Here is a 22380-nt window from a genome sequence, read left to right on the forward strand (position 1 = left end):
ATGAGCAGAGATTTTATTTTATTTAAAGCATTCAGGTTTCGTCGTTTTAAAAGTTTTAAATCAATTGCTTTTATTGGCATAGTTTAAACAAGTTGCTGTTTGTCTCCAAATTTTCTTTGGCATTAATTTATTAAGTTACATGAAACGAGCTGTTATCTCTCTGAATGTAACGTTAGAAAGGTTGAGTGCACCAATTTCGCAAAATTCAAATCATCTGTCCGTGCAGTAGAGGTCAATCAATGATGGCAAAGTTTCCTTTCTGTTCAAACTCTATTCATAAATTGATTTGAAATGTAAGGAATATGTCCAAATAAGATACCATTGAGACTGCATGTAAATATGCAGTTGAGAAATCGATGTTGAGTCAGTTTCATTTTTGTTGCCGTTCAGGTGGGCAGATCAAACGAGGATAAATTTTACCTCACTTCTTGTGAAATCGTAAAAGCCTCACAAAAAAAACTTTTTCTACATAACTCAATATGTGTGTCTCTCTGAGTGGCTTCTTTCAACAATACCTGCCGCACTGCACCACACAGAAAGACATCACTAGAAATGTTTAATAAATCTTTCGTAAAAATAACCTTGTACCGCAATATAAAACAACTCGACATCCGCTACTGGGAATAGAAGTTAGAATTGAAATTTTCCAATGTAATCGTCGATACATTTTTATGTTATATGTCAGCAGCAACCTTGCATCAAACTCAAGACATAATCGAAAGTTTATTCCGAAAGAAATGGAAGTTAACTCTACCTCGGTTGTACATATATAATAAAAAGAGCTGGCATTCGGCGTGTTGTGTCGTGTCGTATATTTCAATATAATTCATAAAATTGAAACTCTACTTCTAAACAAAAATAAAATTGCTTCACAAAATTGATAAACGAACAGCGGGAAACAATGGGAATATACGCCAATGTTGTGCCATATAGCCGTAGTCATAATATAAATAAAATGTTTAGTGAAGACAAATAGTAGTGCAACTATTGAATCGAGTCTTATTTTGAAACTCATATTCCCAAGTGCAACTGGTATTATTTCATCCATCGATCGTGACATATAATCTATCAAGAAAGAAATAATGATACGGAAAAGAAAATTCAGGAAAAACATATTAAAATACATAAAATTCTCTGACGTTTTTCCATAAATATTTCCTTCCTGTTGCTCATAGAGTCAGTCCCAACAGATTTCCTGTTCCAACCCTCAAAATGTATTCTTTATCTGATTCAACGTTTTCATATATTTAAAGAGTTTTTTTCCATAATAATATACATAGACATGTACATAATGAAATACCGTAGATGCCATATTGTGCACGATATAAACTTCATATTTCTTTTTATTATGTGTTCACAAATGGGCTCAATTCATACCTAGCCCACACTTGTTCGTAACATAACCTACCATTCATATTTTTTTGTCGAGAAATCTGATTAATGTAATTTTTTGTAAGAAATTTCTTTTTTCCTGTAACTTTTTTGTATGTTCAGAAAATATGTTACCCTTTCCTCAATGGGAGTGGTGGTTCTTTTGCTTGTAATTTTTTTTCCCTTCAAATGGCTAACAAAAATTGCATCGCATTTTGCATTTGAAATCGGCGGTTTTTTCATATTATTTTATTTTAGAAAGAATTGTTAATTTCACACCAATAGCAAGCGCATGGTAGTCATGAAATATTTAGTAAATTTTCTCTAATATGTTAGTGATAAACTTTTTATAAACGATGAGCTCCATATAACCATTAAACTGTTACTTATTTTGATGAATTTATCACTTAGCGTAAGATACCAAATCTTGTACTTCATTAGTTTAAGTTTACATTTCGCTATATAAGGGTACGCTAAAATGAGCTTACTGTTACTGTTACTGTCTTTAACAGATAGCTGTTTCTAAACATATTGCAAAATCTTTACTGACGATATGTCTTCTGCAATTTTTATTTAATTATTATTATACTTACTTTCACACTATTAACATTAAAAGAACATTTTGAATGTAATTTTGGAGTCATTAAAATAGGGCACACGCTAAAAGCGACGATTCTTACACCAATTTTCCGATAAAAAAGGGAAAAGTTACAAATATTTGAAACACACAACTCCACACCGAATACGGCGTGCGCACTATTTGAATGACCCCCTTCGGAAGTTGATTTAAATTAAAGTATAATGTTATTGGCCATGAAAATTTTACAAATCTACAAATCTCCACAAGTAAAAAATAAGCTTCCATAGTGTGGAATTCACACACAAACAGTTTTCGTTTGTAAACTAATGTCTGGTAAATAGTGTCAAGTTCAGTTTCGAATAAAACAAGCAGAAAATTTTAGCTCTGAATGTGTAAGTTCTTTCTATCAAAGAAATGCATTTTTAAGGAAATTTGAAGAAATATAGTGACCCAGACAAAAGAAATTGTGTATAAACTTTGGTGAATCCAAGATAAAACTTTGTTTCACAAAATTTGTGAGACTACAAAAATATTTAAATAAAAACTTTCATTCTTATGTGAAATAGTGCAATAAATATGGCCTTTTAACATGCAACAGCATCACAATAAAGACATTGAAATAGTATGTTGTGTTACAAGTATTGTAATGTTGATTTTTTCAGCACTACGAGCGCAGCGAGTAAGGAAAATTGGGTAGTGTGCTGACAAAATCTCATTACAACATGTGTAACACATTATGCTTTGTGCCAACCGAGAATTGAAATAGACAAGAGCACAAAAAATCATAATTTTCATTGTAAACAATCACTCTTCAAATTTGATCGATCACATTGCTTTGCATTTTCTCAAACGGGTGCTGAAATAAGTCACTTTGCAACACTAAAATGAGTGCTGAAAAGAGTCGTATTTCAATTCTCGGTGGCACAAAGTCAATTTCAAAACTGCCAAGTTGATTTATGAAATGACTCTACCCACTCCAGTGTAAAATTTTGTATGGAGCACTGTCAAGTTTCAGTGTCCTATGGTGAAAATACACGAGCAATTTTAAGTTGCTGAGATGGACAATTATGCTGCACTTTCTATTGTCACAACAGCATTCTTTGGCCTGTAGGGAAAATCCGAATACAATGGAAAATGAAGCATAATTGTCTACCTCAGAAACTTAAAATTGCCCCTCTGTTCTCAGCTTAGGCCAGAGCAATTTTCCGTTGATGGTATCAACAACGTTTTCCATTGTTTAGCCTGTGGTGAATATCTGATTACAATGGAAAACACAAAATTGCTCGTGTGTTTCGGGCCTAAATTCAAAATGTCTTAGATTATTGTTGCTTCAACAATTGAAATAAAAAATGTTCATACAATGTTCCTACAGTCAGAGGCAGTGAAATTTCAGCAAGAATTTGCTTCAGCTATTTTTCAGCTGATCAACATATACATTAAACAATCAAAACTGTTTATACTAATTTATACGGGTGAGGCTGCTACACCGTATAAACCGTATAAAGACGTATAAACAGTTTTGATTGTTTGTGTAGATCAGATAAAAAAACAGCTGAAGGAAATTCATGTTGAATTTCACTGCCTCTAACTGTATTAAATAAAATTGCAAATTGCGTGTGGATATCGACTGTTGCCGTCAACATAACCAAACCAGAGAATTATTTCAAAAATATGACCACAAAAACTTGAAAAGAAATAAAAAAAAGGTAATTCCGTTCGGTCAATGTGTATTTCCATTTAACTCCAATGTTTTGGATATAATTCGTAGCACTTATCCCTAACACAAAAAGGACATTTTGTCACTTTGAAAACCATAAGAAGGAACGTGGGGATTTTGGTTTCCCATATTATTTTAAACATGCGGCGTTTGTAGTTCAGTGTGGTCTACCGAAAAGAAAAACATTTTTACGAGGAATAATGGTGTCGATTCTGAAAGTTTTCTTTGCATTGAAATTCGTAATTTATATCGATTATCGTTTTTTGTATATATAAAAATACACACAACCGCATGGACAGTCTACAATTGGATTGGTTTACATAACAGGCGTTTGTTATGTAAACACGAGGCGCGGAATACTTGAATGTATAATTATCCTACAGTGTAGAACCTACACGTGCGATAAGTAAACTCTCGGAGGACTGGTATCGTCGGAAAGAAAGTTGTATCGACCATTTAAGTGTTATGTATCATATTTTGCTATACACGTCCATGTTCATACCTTCTGTGCCTTTCCATTCACGATAAACGTAATGTCATATAAATTATGTTTTGTGAAATGGAATTTCGTCTGGATCGATATTTTGTGGTTGTATATATAGAAAACAAATTGGTTCTCAAAAGGGAAATGCTTGAGTGGTTTTGTATTTGTATGTCGGTTTTTTTTTCCTTTTCCGAATATAACATCAGGAAAGGTAAATGCACGGCTAATTGATTTCTGTGGCAAAACATTTTTATTGGTATTAATCGTGCGAGACTGTCCAGATTGAATGTTATTATAATGCTTCGTTGATGAACCGTTCAAAAATGATCGGATTATAGTTTTTTTCTCGCTGTGTCTACGGCAATTTGGCGTCATAATTTGAATCGTTTTTCTCACAACCCACAGTTTTCTCAAATTAAATTCCTTTTTTTCTCTTCCGTATGATTAAATCCATTATTTGCTTTAGTCCCGGAAAACAAAAATTGAAACGCAAAATTAAAATTTTCTGCTTTTTTTTCCATTTTCAGGAATGTTCGATTTTCTTGTTTGAGAAAAGGTGTGCGGAAAAATTACACAAACCCAAACGGAAAGAAGCTGTTACAGAGATATTACGAGCATCTGTTAAGCAATTAGAGCGATTCAGGCATCCGAAGGTAATTTTTAATGGCTGACGGCGAATACATGTTTCGGAAACATTTGAGGGGAATTATGTTTGGAATACATGTTTGGAAATACATTTCGATTTTGTTGAATGGTGTTGGAATTGATGGCTTCATTTTTATTTGTTGGACAATCTTACGTTCAGTATTGTAATTAATGCATTTGTTGCATATGTTAGCGTAAGTATTCGGTATTATGTCGACACTACAATCGTGTTGGTTGATATTTTTCAAGGAATTAAAGTACAGATACATGAATCGAAGACAACTGAATATGAGTACACAATTCGTGTAAAATGTCTGAAAAAACCTTCATGATATCCACTGAAAAATGATATTTTTAGTGTGAAGATTTCTATTTTTAAGACAATTTTACATCGTGAATTATATACTGAACATTTTGTGTGTTCGAGTTGTTAGGGTACTCTCTCTTATAGAGAGTCTCTATTTATCGCAATCTTTGTTGCGATGCTACGAACAACTTTATTAGTGAAACAAACAGCCAGATGAAACTTTTTTACGACTATGTAGCAATTGTTACGTGATAATCAGAATAAGAGATTTTTTGGTTTTCAGATTCTACAAATAATGCATCCAGTAGAGGAATGTACAGAAACATTAGCCTTTGCAACGGAACCAGTATTCGCGAGCCTGGCAAATATTTTGGCATTTCAGGTAATTCGTTCAGATTCGATACAAATTTGATACAGTTAATGTCAACCAAATTTGTGACTAAGTTTCCTACAGCTGGTGCACTGGCTAAATGCTTTAAATATTTTTTTATCATTACCATGCATGTGGCTATGAAGCCTTTGTAGCGTCATACAAACAGAGTATTTGTGTGAGCGAACAGTGAAGCGAAACATTGGCACAAATTGAGTTGACATTAATCCGTCTGACAGTCTCCCAGACAGCCTCTTGACAGTGTTTTCAAATATTGCAATTAACCATGCAAAATCAAAAACAATTTTTTTTAAATGTTTTAACTAGCGTAGAAAATTTTCTGTAAACGCAGAAGGGTCCTATTTTACAACAGGAATGCAATAAAATTATAAAAAATGTTGGACTTTCCCGACGGATTGTGAATAATTAAAACCACATTCTTACACAATCATAAAAATATTTAAAAATTCGTGGACCCTCAGTGTAATTCCTAGAGATTAACGTCTTATACACACTCTTATACACGAAATTGAAAATGGAAAAGTCTCACAAAACCAAATCTTATTCAACTTTCAAATTAGTTCCCCGAAATAGCACTGTAAAAAATAATAAAAAAAGATAAGAGTTGCAAATCGCTTGACGCTGGGTGTATGTTACGTGTATATAACACAGCGCAACGATGATAAAACAATAAACGTCCTGAAGAGTCTTATTATTTTATTTATTTTAATAAAAGGAAAATGATGAGCTACGCAAGAGTGAACTCAAAATATTATGCTCGGTTGAAGTTGAATTGTACGTGTAGTATGACGGTAGGAAAATCTTCTAAACGAGTACCAAACTTGAGTTGACTTAAATTATATTGACAGGGAAATTTTATTTCGTTTTTCATTTTCCGCTTTAATATTTTTTGAATAAATTTGTTATTTGTTTCACCGTCGATCGTTGGGTATGTAAATTGTTTTCCTTTAAATTGAATTAAAAATGTTGCGAGTAGCGGTTTTTTTGAGGCATGTTCAATGATAGACACTTTAATTAATTTCATGAACATTTTATTGCAAATCGTTTTTGTGGCGTCCAAAAATATTAAATTTTAATTAAATAAATTTAATTTAATGATATGAAAACGAGTTTATTAGGTCATGGAAAAAAGCTAGAATTTGTTCTAGGTCACTACAATGCACAAACAGGATATAATAAATACTTAAGATAGAACAGATTGAAACACCTACGAAGGCAGCTGTCACCCATATTTGAATGGTTTAGTGGATATTATGTTTATATAATTTTAGTACCATATTGCTAGAAAATTTAGGTACCACTTTATCAACTCAGATGTGTTCTTTTAGAACCTTATTTAAAAAAAGCAAATAAAGTCGACCGATAAATTAACTTTCTTATCACCTGTTCAACAGGAATCTGGCGGACCAACGGGACCACCACCCACAGGAAATTCACAAGTGTCACCACCACCGCCAGTAACACTTCCGCGACCTGCACATGCTAGAGAATATAATTTTCTGGACATTGAACTCAAATATGGAATTTTACAGGTAAATTTTGTGTTGTTTACGTTGCGAATATCGGTAAAAAGGAACAGATGGTTTACTCTACTGACAGCCAAATAAACACAATAAGCGCGGTCTTGTCGTAGGATTTAAAATTTATTTTGAACACATATAAATAAAGGAGTGACCTTTCAAATCACATGTGAATTATTGCTCACCGCCAACAAAAATGAAAGATGGGCTCTGTGGTCTTATGCTAATGAAGTAAAAGATTTTTGTATGAAGTAAAAGGAGATATTCTAATCAGAAGAAGTAACAAATTTAATGACTGTGGTACACTCTTATGCTTATCGTTATCTGACAGTTGACAGTGATTTCGTTAAATTTTGGGTCAAAATTTTTGACAATGTTCTGGAATGTGAGTACTGAGTACACACAAGCTCACTAATGCGAAACATCGACAAACCCTAATGCCTTTTCCCCCGCCGTAGTTGACAAAAGGCTATAAAATCTACATTCTTAACACAGCCAATTTCTCCGACATACATAGAAACACAGCTATGATTTCGTATCAAGTATCAAATTGGTATTCATTTATAGCCGTATCTACGACGCTAATTAATTTAATGTTTAATCTCATCGGATCAGTTTTTAATGCGTTCTATTGTGTGAAATGTTTCGTTTTTTTGCCGTTGAATAAATTTGTAATTAAATGTTTATCCGAAAGAAAATTGTGAATAATGAGGATGTTGTTTGAAAGATGCCATGTGTGTAATTACATTTTGTTCGCTTTCATGCTAAGAAAAATAGAGCCACTTTTACAAACCCCTTTTTGATCTGCTGTATGTTGTATGCTTATACAAAACCGAATCTGAATAAGTCCTCGAGTTAAATTAAATGCAAAATGTTCTCATATTAATAACATGGTACAATGACAATCGAGTATAATGTGCTTCGCTCGTGTATGACGCTAAAAGTGTAATTACACGTCATGTAGAACGTATAGCTGGGAAAACGACATCATTTGAATATAAAATATTTTTCTCTTTTTCGTTCTGACTTTTATTTGACTGGTTCAGCAGAAAAGAAACATTTCCAACATTCCATATACAAGAGTACTTAATATTGGATTTATGTACCATAACTTCTAGGAGGATAATAAAAATGAAATTCTAAAAAAAAACTTTCCCCGAAACTTTGTGAGAGCGAAAAAAAAAGTTCAGGCAAAAAGCCAGAATAAAGTAAATTTCATATTTTTATAGTCTTTCCTAATCCGTGTATGACTGCGCTTATTTTCCAGAGTTGAAAACTTTTACCGTTTCATATATTTTATTATGTGAACGATGACTTTCAAATAATGAAATTTGATATTTTTATTAATTTATGGACGGAGAGTTCTTTTTTTCTTAGACGCTCAGATGTTCGCAGCAGAAAAATTAGGTGCTTGTGTGGAAGGAGCAGTTTACAGTTTATGCATAATGAGGAAATCGTATTTCGGATCGTAAATTGTCATTTTTGTTATACAATCTCTTGCGTTCTACCCTGTTTCAAGAATATTTATATTCAAATTAGCCAAGGAATACATTTTAGTAAACTGATTTTCATTTATGACCAGACATTTCATGACACATTATCCAGAAATATACTTTCCTTATCAAATGCTTGTCTTTTTATATTTCAAGAATTTGGTTTTTTGGCTTTTTTCATGACTTTAGAATTTTTCTATTTATTTAATAGCAAGCCTAACGCGCTATCAAGTCTATTGCTTCATTTACATAAAGTAACTATGTTACGTGCATTATAATGATTCCCTGTCCAGTAGCTAATCACTACTTATTAATGTGAAAGTGGGGTAATGTACTTAGGTACTTAGAAGAAAAGTTTTTATTTTTTGCGGTCACATGACAGACCCTGGAGCGTAGATATGGCATATTTTTTTACCTAATCTGTTGATATATATTTTGCTATAAGAAAACGTGGACCAAAGCTGTTGTTGTCGATAACAGCTGAGTGGTCTATTGAAAAGTATCTTCGACGATTGAAGTTAGTTGGGACACTTGCCCTTCCTCATTAATCACAAACTCTTACTGATGGCAACATAAAGAGATTTCCTACGTGCGTTCCACATTCCACGAATTCCCCCAACACGTACCACACGGATATTAAAATCTGACAATCGAAATACGTACTCTGTTCAACCAAATTATTTCATTCCACGGCAGGTCGTGTTTCATTCTGTTTAAAATAAATTAGACTAAATCAATCAGTGACGATCGTAAAGGATATGTTTCTGATAAGTTAAGAATATTCATTTAGATTGAAATTAAATTTAGTAAGAAAATGGAGTCTGATATCAACGACTGATATTGCGAAACATTTTTTAAATTCTTTCCTTTTTTATTGTCCCCACGGGTCAGATATGTGGTTAATAAGCACAGTTTCGGTCTAAAGCATTTTATTGCAATAATTCAGACGAGACAACTAGGATTCGGTTGGCTAGACTTCCTAAATCCCATTCAACAAAAACGTGTCGATTTAACTTTACGGTCAATTAAACTTCGAATGTCCTTTGATTCGTTTCATGCATACCGAGACCATTGAAATACGTTCTAACGCTGTACATCCCAGATTAGAGATTGTATTGTTGCCGTTTGTACATAAAAATGTTTATTTATTCAGTTATTCAGTTATTTTATTACGTTGAATTGTCCTGCTGAATGGCATTCAGATGAAGAAATCATTTCATTTTATTAGGCGAGTAATGTTAAAACCGCTGAGGTCAGTGCCATACCTTTTGTGGTATGTAAAATTTTATGAAAGCCTGACCCACTTGAGCAACTTGGACAGTAGGTGAGACAACAAATAAAATGTACACTCGTAAAGTGTGGAAACTTAAAATATTTTCGTATGACGTATGCTAAGCATGATACAACGGTCTTTTATTTTCTCGTTATATTGAAATATAACAAATGATGCATGCTGATAAATAACCAGACTCGACATTCTTCGCATAACGAATATATATATAAATGTATGATGTGTCCTAGCTGTGTGCGGAATAAATCTATTCAATTTATCAGAAACTTTTATGGATAGTAGCGAAGCTACACCATGACACCCAATGCACTCTAAAGTTGCACTTTCATTATTTATGAGTTACTTCTGAGCATTGATTGTGCATATGAAATGGCTTGTGCGCATTATACGTATACACAGCTCATATTGTATCGGCTGAATTGGACTTTTGTGCGGTACTTGGACTTTTGTGCAGTACTTTGACTTTTGTGCGGGCGCTGCATTTTGTTGTTGTTTGAAAATTAATTGTTTTGTAAATGAAAGTATGAAATTGATTCTGAATTAAATTGTCAATAAATTTTTACATTTTTTTTCATAAAACAATAAATTTTCAAAGCGAAACAATTTAACGCAGCACGTCCACACAACATTTCTTGCATTTGCGAGCGAAGCCAGTTATGGTAAAACAAATGGATTTTCATGTCATGTCAAGTGATGTTTAATAATAATTATTAATCGTATAAAAATATCAATTTTCAACAAATTATCAACAGTCGAGTTACTCGAATCGCTTAACGTCAATGTTTCAAAAAAGCTCTAAAGCTTTTCGGAAAGCTCAAAATTGTCCATGATTTTAAATACTCATTTTGGTTCACTGCTAAAGCAATTGCTAAAAATGTAAAACCGTAACGAGTATTACTTTCAAGGGCTGCGGAAAAACAAGAAAAAGCATTTTGAAAATTTACTATATAGTTGCGTTTGTACAGCTATTACTGAACTGATGGACTGTTAGAAGTATATAAGATAAACTTTCTAAATAATAAAAATCTTTGTACCGCTTCGTCTGATATAACACTCATAAAGTTACACATGCACAAATGATTCTCAATATTACATCCACGTACAATTTTATGAGCCGGTCACACATTTCCAGCATTTTGCTCCACGCTAACGTATTTCTACCCAAAGATTTATAGACAAATGTCTCGCACGATGGATACAATACATTTGGCATTTTGATAAAAATGTATGACCATGTATAATGTACAGTACCTACATGCCATTCCATTCATTTACGTCGACACATTAACTTTCCTACACCCATACAATGTAATTAACATTCCTCCCGAGACGCGCACAACAAAAGAACGTAAATAATAATATTTCTGACCGAATTCATAAATTCATAATCCCCCTCAGCCTACCGGAAAACTGTTTTTCCAGCTACCTTTTCGGTAGAAATCCACCCATTATCTGAACGCGTTCACCTAACCATTAGCTCGTAAAATTCTTTCGAAATCATTTTTTTCCCTATGTTTTCTTTTTTCTATGTTTGGGCCCAAACAATGTTGAACAATTCCATAACCGAGATCGTAAACGCATGGCCTAATAAACACAGTATTTTTATGGAAAATACACACAATTTTCCTTCAGTTTATGAAAAATAAAAGCGAAATATTATTCAAACACAATACGCTCTGGATACTATGTTATATGAGTGTATGAGGTGAGGATATGGAACTTTAACAAAATCATTTGTTGTTCAGAAATGAAAAGAAAAATAATGTTACCCAGCCAGTTAAGGAATCGTACATACTGATACATACAGCTATAGCTGTACATTGTACATACAGCTACAGCTGTACATTGTACATACAGCTGAATCTACGGTTCATATATCTACGTCTACAAATAAACAACCAAAAATGCGAGAGATGAAAATGTATGAAAATGTACGCAAAGGGACGCGTAATTTGCAACAAAAAGGAAAATGTTTTCCATTTTTTTTCCTATATTTTTTTCTCCTTAACATATTCGTTTACCAAATAAGCGTCAGACGAGTTGTTTTCGAACAAATACTTTTCAAACATGCAACGAGAGAAAACCCTAAATAAATAAAATGAAAAAAATCATGTTGTTGTGTTGTGACGAAGTTTAAAAGGAATACATTCTCTCATATATGCTTAGCAAACGACTCAATTAGATTACGTATTTTCTTTAACGACTAGAGCAACATTTCTTTGTAACGACGTTGCTGATTGTATACGAAGTGATTTGGATACCTAAGAACCCAGTACCGATGAAGCAAATTTTATGTTTATTTTAAACCGAGATTTAGAAGATGTGGAGTGGGCTTAACGATAGAATTCCAATAATTTTCTTTTCGCGAATCAATAGCTCATCAACAAATTCAACAAGTTGTCGATAATTTTGGTTTCCTGCTGCAAATTTGTGTGTTTAACCATAAAGAAATGACAAGCGTATCGTCCTGTGCTCACAGTGCTTTAATCCGTTTCTTCACTTGTTTACGGTATTGCGAACCCTCTGATGCAAAATCATGTACTTCATTTGTTTTAACACACACTAATACAAAGCCAGAGCTCATCGTTTATATTTGTCATCGTTATCGATTACATGTGACTAGCACATTTTCGCCAAAACTTTTTCAGTGGAAGACAGGTTACGTTTCGTATTCCACGTTATCGTTTTGTATTCAATTAACTGTCTTATATTCGTCATGTAACTGGCTCGATGTACGCACCAATTTTATCTCGCTCTTATGTCGAATTTGATATTCACAATAAAAGAAACCCGATAGCTAATAAGGGTTCTACGTGTACCATTACTTCGATGACAATTGGCATTCTACCTTTCTTTCTGTCGGAAATTATTTAAATAATGTTGTGAAGAAAAACAAAAATCGGTAATTCCATGAATTAAAATAACCCAGAGCCCAGGCCAGATGCTACTATCTTTAGAATTTACATGTTTGGGATGGTATAGTCTAAAGAGATAGTTGAAAAAAAAAATTGTTTGCTTAATTTTTGGTTAATTAATTAGTTTGTCAAATATCATTAGTGTCAAATACTCTGACAGGAATCTGACTATTTTATTGACAGTGGTTTACTTTACAATATTACGTCTGTCTGCTGTATTCGTGAAGGAGTTCATAAGTCTTCCTATTATGGGGAATTTGAAATTCAAATCGAAAAGTACATAATTTTATAAGTTATGGTTGCCAGCTTCTTTGCATCCTGATTCTGAAAGATCGTGTTCAGAAAACCTTTTTACTTCAATCATAAAGTAATATTTTGTTGCTACTTAACCCTTATTTGGTTCACTAATATAAATAATCTGCATTTACTGCAAAGAATAGCCGACTGCCATGAAACTTTTGTCAATTTGCAATATATTTCACCGGTAAAAGTTCGAAAAAAAAACTTTTTTTATTCACTTAAAAACCTATTTTCATCATGGAAAACTCATATAGATTTGATCAAAGGAAAACAAAATTTCCAAAACATAACTTTACAGATTTTCGTTTTTTTTTAATTTTTTTTCTTTTTTATACTTCTTCAGTGAAAAATTTTATTTATTGGTCCGGTGGGTGGGGGATTTGTGTGTTGCGCCTGGGCTCTAGAAGTTGATTTGTTTGTATCTCTGTATGTAAGTACGTTAAAGGTATAAATATAAAGATATCCTAAACTAATAAAACAAAATTGAATTTTGAGTTGTTGTGGGTATTATATGATGAAGAGGCAAAAGAGAAGTTCAATAAAATATAAATTATATTTATTTTGGTTGAAAAGGAAATATGGTTTATGAATGGAAAAATGTGTGTATGTGTTTTTTTCGTCTTCTCTTATTCAGTACAGTATACAATAATATTTTATTCATTCGAATTGGCAATATAATGAAAAGCTATGAGTTTGATGAAAAAGATTTTTATTTTTTGAATAATCGATTGGATGATGACGGATTTTTGCAAGTGAATATGGCAGATTTGGTCGTATCAAACGAAGAATAATGTTTTTCGGTTTTATCAGCACAAAGATAGCTCAATCCAATTAAAATGGAAAAAAATATATTGGAATTTATTGACAGAGTTTGACTAAGAATAGAAAGTCGGGCCCATATCGGCTTTATTATCGAATCTGCAACTTTTTTTTGATCGATATTTTTGGGAAACAATATTATTTTACATGCTACATGCGTCGAAAACCGTACTTTTCATCTTTTAAGCACTTCTTTCGACGCCCTCAGCATGTAAAATGCATTACATAGCTCGGAATAAAAATGAAAAGTCTCGTTTTCGTGTGTTTATTGACCTCGGCTTCGCCTCGGATCATCAAAATTCACACGAAAACTCTACTTTTCATCTTTTTATCCCTAGTCATGTAAAATACTATTTCATACCTAGGACCCGAAAAGTGCGACTTCGTGGCACTTTTTCTCAGTCCAATATGAAAAATACTATTCGCACCATGGACTAGTCGTTTTTAGCGTATTCGATTCCAGACCTCGCCTTCGGCTCTGTCTGGAAACTTCTCACACGCTAAAAAAGACTTTTAGTCCTAGGTACGAAATGTACTATTACATGCTACAGTTACATGCGTCGAAAACAGTAGTTTTCATGTTTCAAGCATTGCTTTCGAAAAGTTTCATTTTCGTGTGTTTATTAACCTCGGCTACGCCTCGGATTAACAAAATTCTCACTTAGACTCTACTTTTCTTCTCGTTATGTAAAGGGAAAAATATGAAATTCCACTAGTAGCGAGCGAATTTTCTATTTCTCCCCAAGGTGAACACAGGTAGTTTATCCACGAAACAATCACGTCAATTTGTTACACCATTTCTTAAAAGAAAAACAACATGAAAATTTAGTTGATTTAGGAGTTATACACTTGGGTGGAACGAATATTCCGACTTGAGAGGCCAGTAATATTCGTAGCTTGCCGACACTAGTCTAGAATTAGGCGAAAAAAGAAGACATGTACTATAACAGGAACAGTACTTTTATTACATTTGCTCTATTGTTTATATAAATGTGCGCAATTGTTAAAACGCATCTGTCAATAAACAGAGACGAAAACGGAAAAATCTTTTTGTTTAAAGTCCTTCTAGTGCTTACAAAAATTCTTTAGTTTCTTTTGTTTGGACATACATTTTTTGAAAAACACTGCTATCACCAAATTTTGCCGGCGATAATCAGCGCCGCCACATCCTCGGGACATTTGCCTAGGGCGCAGTAAATTTAGTGGTAGAAAATTCTCTGTTTGGGGGCTCGAAATAAAATAAAATCTGTAATACCAACAGCCCTTTGCCAAGGGTGGCGTCAACGATTTTAGAGAATCATGACACATGGTAGATTGATTCATGAAGTCATTCAGAAATGATACATCAAAATTACCAATGTCAATAAAATTTTTGGATAATATCAACAATCTTAGGTACTTTGAATCGTGTTAATTCAGATAAGTGAAAAATCTCATTAACACCGAAACTAGAATCAGATAATCGAAAATACTATCATTTTCGTCAACTTAATTTCTGATCGTATGTTCGAAGTATAAACTTTCGAGAGGTATATGCGTTTCTTATGTTTTATGTTTATGTATGTGAATCGAATAATAATTCGAGCATTATAGTATTCAGTATTTATCTATAATTTGAATATTAGGGAAACTCCATAGTCCATTTATACACTACACTTGTCTCATAAAGAAAACTCTACTTTTTCCGTTCTTATTGTACAAAGGAATATTTCGTTTTTATTCACCAGATAACCGAAGCATTGTCATTTCTACATTACTCTGGTCACGTAATACACCGAAATGTTTGTCCCTCATCAATTTTGGTGACAAAAAAGGGTACATGGAAATTAGCTGGACTAGAATTTATTGGTACGTAATTTCTCATAGAGTCAACCATTTATGCATGTACGATATGTACAACAGACGAAAATATGTACATTAATGGCATTTTAGTTTATTTTGTTTAATTTGTAAATTTTGTTCATGTTTCCATGTTTTCATAATGAATACCAAATTTATCTCATGTATACTTGGTTCATACAAACAATTTTGTTTGTCGACTTTCGGTCCGACGGTAATTCATGTGAACATGTATTCCGTTGTGGTGTGTGACCCATAATTGGTTTTGAATGAGATGATCAATATTTTTCTGTTCTTTTTTTAAAACATTTAATTAATAAGTTTGCATCGAATTGGAATTTAATTTTCGATTACCATTCACCGACAGAAAGAGTTAATGAGACTGATGCAGTGGAACCAGTTATTTGTCAGCCGTGGAGTTCACGAGCTTCGAAAATGACACAACCGAATTTAGATTTTATGGGTAAGTGAAATACATCGCTGTAAGTTGAGTCGAATATTAAGTGAGCTTGAATTTCTGAGAACAATAATTAGAATCAAATACAAGGAAAATATCGCCAAAAATGAAAGTTCTCGTTTATTTCCGCTTTAAAAATCGAATGTAGTAAGAGTTTATTCGCAAAGTATGCACGCTCATGAGAAGGAAGGGAAATCATAGGAAAAAGTGCACTTCACACACTTAAAAAAAGTTCGAAAATTCGACATTTTTCGCGTGCGCTAGTGTCACTGAGTTTCACGTGTTATGAATGACGAAAATCCTTCATCATTCGATGATGCAAAAAGCACTTTCCTCAATTTTTTACGCTTAAGAGTAACACAATTAATGCTCCAATTTCCAAAACTCCAGTTTTTCTGCGAATCTATCGTTCAAAATTAATGTCACAATTGGTTCGGAAGAACAACAAAATGATACGGTCGACTAAACACCCTCCATCTCGATGGTGACGTATGTACTGTGTAGTATGCGAATTCGTGAAAATACACAGAGATGAAAAAAAGTTTTAAACAAAATTACAGTTGATAATTACCGTGAAATTTCTCGTTAATAGTAAACTTGAACTTTCATCGGCACAAAATTGTATAATTGAAGAACATTTTCATTTATCAGCTGCAATATCTCATTTCCACTTTCAATTTAAAAAAAGGAGAAAAGTGGGAGGAAAACTTCCTGAAAAAAACTTTTTCTATATTCACAGCACCCGAGAATCAAATTCACTCCAACTGCAGCATTTTAAGTGATATGTTTTCCCTTGGTTTGGTTATGTGTGCGATATTCAATCAAGGTAGACCCTTAATTCAGGCAAATAATTCAGCTTCTGCATATTTGAAGCAATTAGAAATGGTGAGTAAGTTAATGAATTGGAAAATGTTTCGGAGAGATGCAAAATTGTTGATGTGGTTGATGTGCAATAATTATTTCCTCGAAAATTACTATTATTCTCTGGAATGAGGTTGAAGTGGACGGAAATGTGAAAGTTTTGGAGTAGAGAAGAGAAGTTTTTAATGAATTGTTTTTACGTTTTGAATCTCGTTGAGCACTCGTTCTGGATTGGTTTTATACATATAGAGTGAAGGATCTGATTTTTAACAACAGAAACTTTGTTCTTATGTACTCTCTGGTCTGCATTTTTTGAATCTTGATGTCAGTTATTTTTATATCCCCAGACAATGATGTTTGGAAGCTAAAGGTAAAATGTATTAGAGTTTTCTCCAATTTTTTTTTTTAGTACATTTTGTAATACATCAGAGCATGCATACATGCAAATATGTGCAGAAAATGACGTACTACGATAAAAAATAAGGCGCATCTACAGATCAATCCACTTGGTGATTTTGATAAATATAAATTTCAATTTCTCAGGCATTTCCTTCTAGCACCCTAGCCTAAGCAAATAAATGGTTTTCTCAACTGCAATTTTATCTACGTTCCGTTAAACTGGAATTATTTTCTCCATAAAATTGTAAGAGTGTCCTTCTTTACAGCCAACGTCAATCTAAAGAGAAAACAATTTTCACTCAACTAAATTGGTTGTGATGCTTTTAAATTGAAAACGCGTTGTTGCACATCAACTCCATCATTCAACATCTTCTGTTGTATACATAACCACAAGCATTTATCTTTACCAGTATGAATAATTCATGTCTCCTCTATTCTTTGTGTACCGCTATAAATATACATAAATTACGAGGCAAATTACTCATACAAAGTATAACAAAAAAATTGTAAATAAAACGAAAAACCGTCGTCCTCACGTAAATAGCTTGAAGATGCAGTACACAATATGCTGCCTCGTGTACCCATTCCATTGCAAGAAGCGACATCACGTCTGACATGTAAAGAGCCCGCCTCAAGACCAACCGCTCAGCTTTTGCAATTAATCAAATACTTCAGGTAAGTCTTTGTTTTTTAATAAAACCACAATGAATTTTAAAAAATATGAAGTGGAAAGCCAAAGAAAATCATAAAAAGTAGATGAAGTGTTCGGTTGGATTACTTTTCGATATTACCCAGGTGAGAGGAAAGATTCAATTAATTTGATTTACAAGTAAGCTTTTTACGGATGGTTGTATCTGGTATCGGAAGCAACGACAAAAAACAGTGATCATCACATAAGAGTAGAACATTTATACCACTCATGCTACGGTTTATTGGCCGTAAAAGGCTGTTGGATTAACTGAAAAAAAAAAAAAAAATTCTGAATTAAATCCTCAAATTTCAAGGGAAAAGTATTCTTGTCTTCCAAAAATCACTGTTGATTTAGTCGTTGTATGTAATTTATGCTGAAGCAAACGAAGTAGTAGATTTCCCTAAAATAGAGTCGATAATTGTGTTGGTGATACTCTTGTCATAACCATTCTCGTTCAATGTTTCAAATCAATAAGTCGGTATTTCTTCTAAAGTTTTCAAATCAAAAGGAACTTATCTTGAAAATCGAAAACGGATCAGGACAGTCGTCTGCCGAAAAAGTTTCAAATTCTGGTCAGCTTTTTGTCTCAAAAGCTCAGAACACCCCAATTAATCTTTTAGAAAAATTCTGGAAATAATTGAAATTTAATCCAACAACATATAACATCGCGAATCATATAAATCCATGTAGCTCAGCATATTTCGGTACATATTTTTAGGCAATATTTACCGTCTGAAAATTTTACGAATCGGTTGAGTGTTTAGTTTGTATAAAAAAAAGGTACAAGATACAACAACATGTGCCTATTAGATACTTCAGACTGTTATAAATTAGCACTTAACCCTGATGGGATGAAAATTACCTTATCTGTTTTACAAAAAAGGAAAAAAAATTCTAATTTTATGAGCGAATTTTTTTCTCTCATCTATTTATAGTGATCCAGCTGTACATGCTCTGCAATTTCTAGATGTGATAAATATGAAGGATCCAACACAAAAAGCACACTTTTATCGGAATACATTGCGAGAAGTTTTACCGTTTATACCTAGGGTGAGTGAATTGTTTTTTTTTTTTCGTTGTAAACCCTCTGATATCCTAATCATTACCATAAAACATTTCTATCTATCCCATCGCTTGCATACATATACAATTTTTTATATCCAAATGCTCCGTCTGTTCCGTTACGTAAAAATGGTGGTGTTACGAAAATGCGTCAATGAGCACCACATCGAAAAGTGACTAAATGAACATAAAAGAATCGGTTATAACATATATTTACATAATGGGGTATTGATAGCTGATGTAACACATTTTTATGTTTATTGATGCCGTAAAACATTGGACGCTAATTTGCAATAAAATCGTTTTAATTTAAATGCTTCAGTCGCAAAAAGCTCGATATAATCGTAAAAAATCCCGAAATTATGAACCTAAAATGGAGTATATATTGTATGCATAAAGTGAACAAAGTATACGCTACGTATCACTTTATCGCTCGTATAAGATTCTGTTTTGGTATTAAATGTTTAATGGATATGCAGATCTTTGTTTATTGTTTTAAACGGAGAAGAGTTCTTCACAATCTTAACTCTTTATTCGGTTATAATTCAAAGCTAAAAACATAACGTTTTTCTTGATAATTGGTAAGAACCGAAACGTGTTCGTGAAGTAATTATGCATATTATGGCTTTCGACAACACAGAGTCATAATTTATTGACAACGAATATAAAAATAAGGAGCTCTAATAATAAAAAAAGATACAGACCTGCCGTGTAGTATTCGCGTTCAAAGAGCTGCAGAGCTTTAAGCTTCAATTATATTCCACTTTTCCTATGGAATAAAAAAACTCCAGAAGCACTCCAAAGCACACACACAGAATGCGGTACATTTTTTGGCCTAACAGGACAGTAGCTCATTGAAATTTTCACGTAGACATTTTGACCGATGGCTTCAGTCCACATGTTATAACAAAGTTACGTTTATTTTCCATTTTTGAGTCTGTTAGAATAAAATTAGAGAGTGTGGATTGCACATTTACTAGCGAAGTCCATGCAACCATGGATGTCATAGTCAGCACAGGCTTTCAATTAAGCAATAACGTTTTTGATAAAATGTAGTCATCTACTTCAACCGATTAACTTCCCATTCTTACTTTCCAGAAATTATGGTGGCAGCATGTGTGGCCATGTCTTCAGCAAGAGATGCGTACCGCCGAAGTATTAGCAGCCGTTCTTCAACCAGCTTTAGCACTCGTTCACGAATCCACACCCACCGAATACGAAACAATAATTTTACCCACTTTTCGGTTTGTTCTGCGCCTCTATTTTATAAACGAAGATGATGGGTTTTGCCAACCCATCAACGCTATTAAATCAGACTTAATTCATTTTCATTTACATCGTTTTACATGAAATTTCTACATTACCGAGTCCCATTATTCATCATTTAAATTTTCGTTTTTACAAATTAAATTCGTACACCACACTTACCACATAGTTACAATAATTAATTTATAGAGCCATGTTTGCCGCACCAAAATCCATTCAAGCCACCGTTACCATATTGGAAAACCTTCATGTGATATTGGAGAAAACACCACGAGATGATATTCGATCGGAAGTTCTGCCCTTGTTATTTAATGCCTTTGAAAGTACAACCATTCAAGTACAGGTGAGTTTTGTATCGATTGGATTATTAAGCGATTTCACGAAGCTTCGGGATAATTGTAAATTGTTTAAGTGTTTGGCAAATATTAGATTACCTATCAACTATATAATCGCTATATAGCTTTAGAAGGGAGTGTGTGTGCCTCTGTATAGATTGATTTTCATTCAGAGACCAAATTACATTTCAAATTGTCGGTGATTTTATTTGCAGAGTGCAGCGTTGGTTGCTGTTGCGAATGTATATGAAACGTTAGATGAAACATCCATCAGGAAGATGGTGCTGCCGAAATTGAAATTAGTTTTTGAAAAAAATCAAAGTGATATTAAGATTATGGCGAATGTTCTGAACTGCATAGAACGAACGTTAGACAAGTTGGATAAGTCGCAGGTAAATTTTGATTCTTAGGAAAATCTCTTTTTTTTGCTCCAACATATTACGGGTATCATCGCTTGTGGGAAACACCTACTCTTACTGCGGGAAATTTGGACTCGCCCAAGTTGATAATTCTTATAATGCTTTTGCTCGCGAGGGAAGTGGAGAATTCCACCAGCATCATTGTCAATGTACTACTATAACGCCGACATTAACGACATGATAACTATATTAAAATCAAGGACAATGAACTTATCTAGAGAAGATACAAGATTTACACGCTCAAAATCTGCCAAAACAATTCATGTTTTTGTTGGTTTCTATATTGACTACATGAAACCTGTATAAATCATCTTCAAGGACGTTTGAAATGCCATCCACTCAAAAAATCCAACATTTCATTAGAGGCAGTGAAACAAGATGAGTTCATCACGACTGCCATCATTAATAGATTAACTAGAAAAGTCTAGAGTTACAGGACAATTTGACGAATATTTAAACTATTAACACACGGTGAGCGTATCATTTTATTGATTCTAGTACGGCAAGCATACCGATTCTAACAATCAGACACTAAATCTATCACTTCATTTATTGTTAAACGCAGTTAGCTCATATAGGAGCACATTAATCAGAGCTTGTTGTTTATTTTTGTCATTGCTGCCGGTAACATATGAATAGCAGTCATATTCATCGTTCATACGTGGGTACGGTTTTGGAGTTTAGGGTTCCCAGATCGAAAATTTCAAAAAGAGTACATTTTTGACTTGAAAAAGGGTACAAAAGAGTACGGTTTCCAAAGCAGGAAAAACGATTAAAAATGGTTTTTCAGTAAAAGCTTTGTATTTTAACTCTTTTTGGACGAGGTGTAACCATCGTTTTATGCTTTAATGCCTTAGCATTTTTTGAGGATAACCACAAACGTTTCTCCTTTCAATGAAAAGTTACCACCAAGGTCAGGCTTCAATTTAGCACCATTCAAATGATTCGTCTTAACTGTAACACTGTTTCAAGTGTTGTAACTGCCACAAAAACGACATGTTGATTACTAAAAGTCGAATTTTCTCAATTGAAGCCATTATTCCAACAACTACATTAAGAGCAATGAACCTTTCGCAAATTTGTAGCGTACATTTGAGAGGAAAAATATTTGTTTTTTAATGATTTCTTTGAACCAAAATCTTTTTTTGAAAAAAGTAAAACCATTAATGCATGCAAAAATGGGTGTGGATAACCTATCCCACTTGTAGAAACCTGTGC

The 22380-nt window shown here is 33.3% G+C and overlaps 1 protein-coding gene and 1 long non-coding RNA gene across 2 annotated transcripts in view; one reads left to right on the forward strand and one right to left on the reverse strand.

Annotated features, from left to right (window-relative positions):
- Nucleotides 1–22380, forward strand: part of LOC119080834 (SCY1-like protein 2) — a 106334-nt gene that overhangs the window by 52406 nt on the left and 31548 nt on the right. Inside the window, exons 3-13 of the mRNA XM_037189391.1 lie at nucleotides 4680–4805; nucleotides 5388–5486; nucleotides 6890–7027; nucleotides 15561–15681; nucleotides 16040–16135; nucleotides 16869–17014; nucleotides 17934–18064; nucleotides 19016–19130; nucleotides 20241–20386; nucleotides 20598–20751; nucleotides 20959–21135. Of these exons, the coding sequence (XP_037045286.1) occupies nucleotides 4680–4805; nucleotides 5388–5486; nucleotides 6890–7027; nucleotides 15561–15681; nucleotides 16040–16135; nucleotides 16869–17014; nucleotides 17934–18064; nucleotides 19016–19130; nucleotides 20241–20386; nucleotides 20598–20751; nucleotides 20959–21135 (1449 nt within the window). The remainder of the gene's footprint in view (nucleotides 1–4679; nucleotides 4806–5387; nucleotides 5487–6889; nucleotides 7028–15560; nucleotides 15682–16039; nucleotides 16136–16868; nucleotides 17015–17933; nucleotides 18065–19015; nucleotides 19131–20240; nucleotides 20387–20597; nucleotides 20752–20958; nucleotides 21136–22380) is intronic.
- On the reverse strand, nucleotides 1849–22343 carry LOC119080874. The gene is made up of 4 exons (XR_005088396.1): nucleotides 22215–22343; nucleotides 14138–14149; nucleotides 8566–8576; nucleotides 1849–1858 (listed from the first exon to the last, which is right to left on the reverse strand). It is a non-coding gene; the product is annotated as an uncharacterized LOC119080874 (long non-coding RNA).

The sequence above is a fragment of the Bradysia coprophila genome, unplaced genomic scaffold (genome assembly GCF_014529535.1).
Source record: "Bradysia coprophila strain Holo2 unplaced genomic scaffold, BU_Bcop_v1 contig_350, whole genome shotgun sequence".
Classification (NCBI taxonomy): domain Eukaryota; kingdom Metazoa; phylum Arthropoda; class Insecta; order Diptera; family Sciaridae; genus Bradysia; species Bradysia coprophila.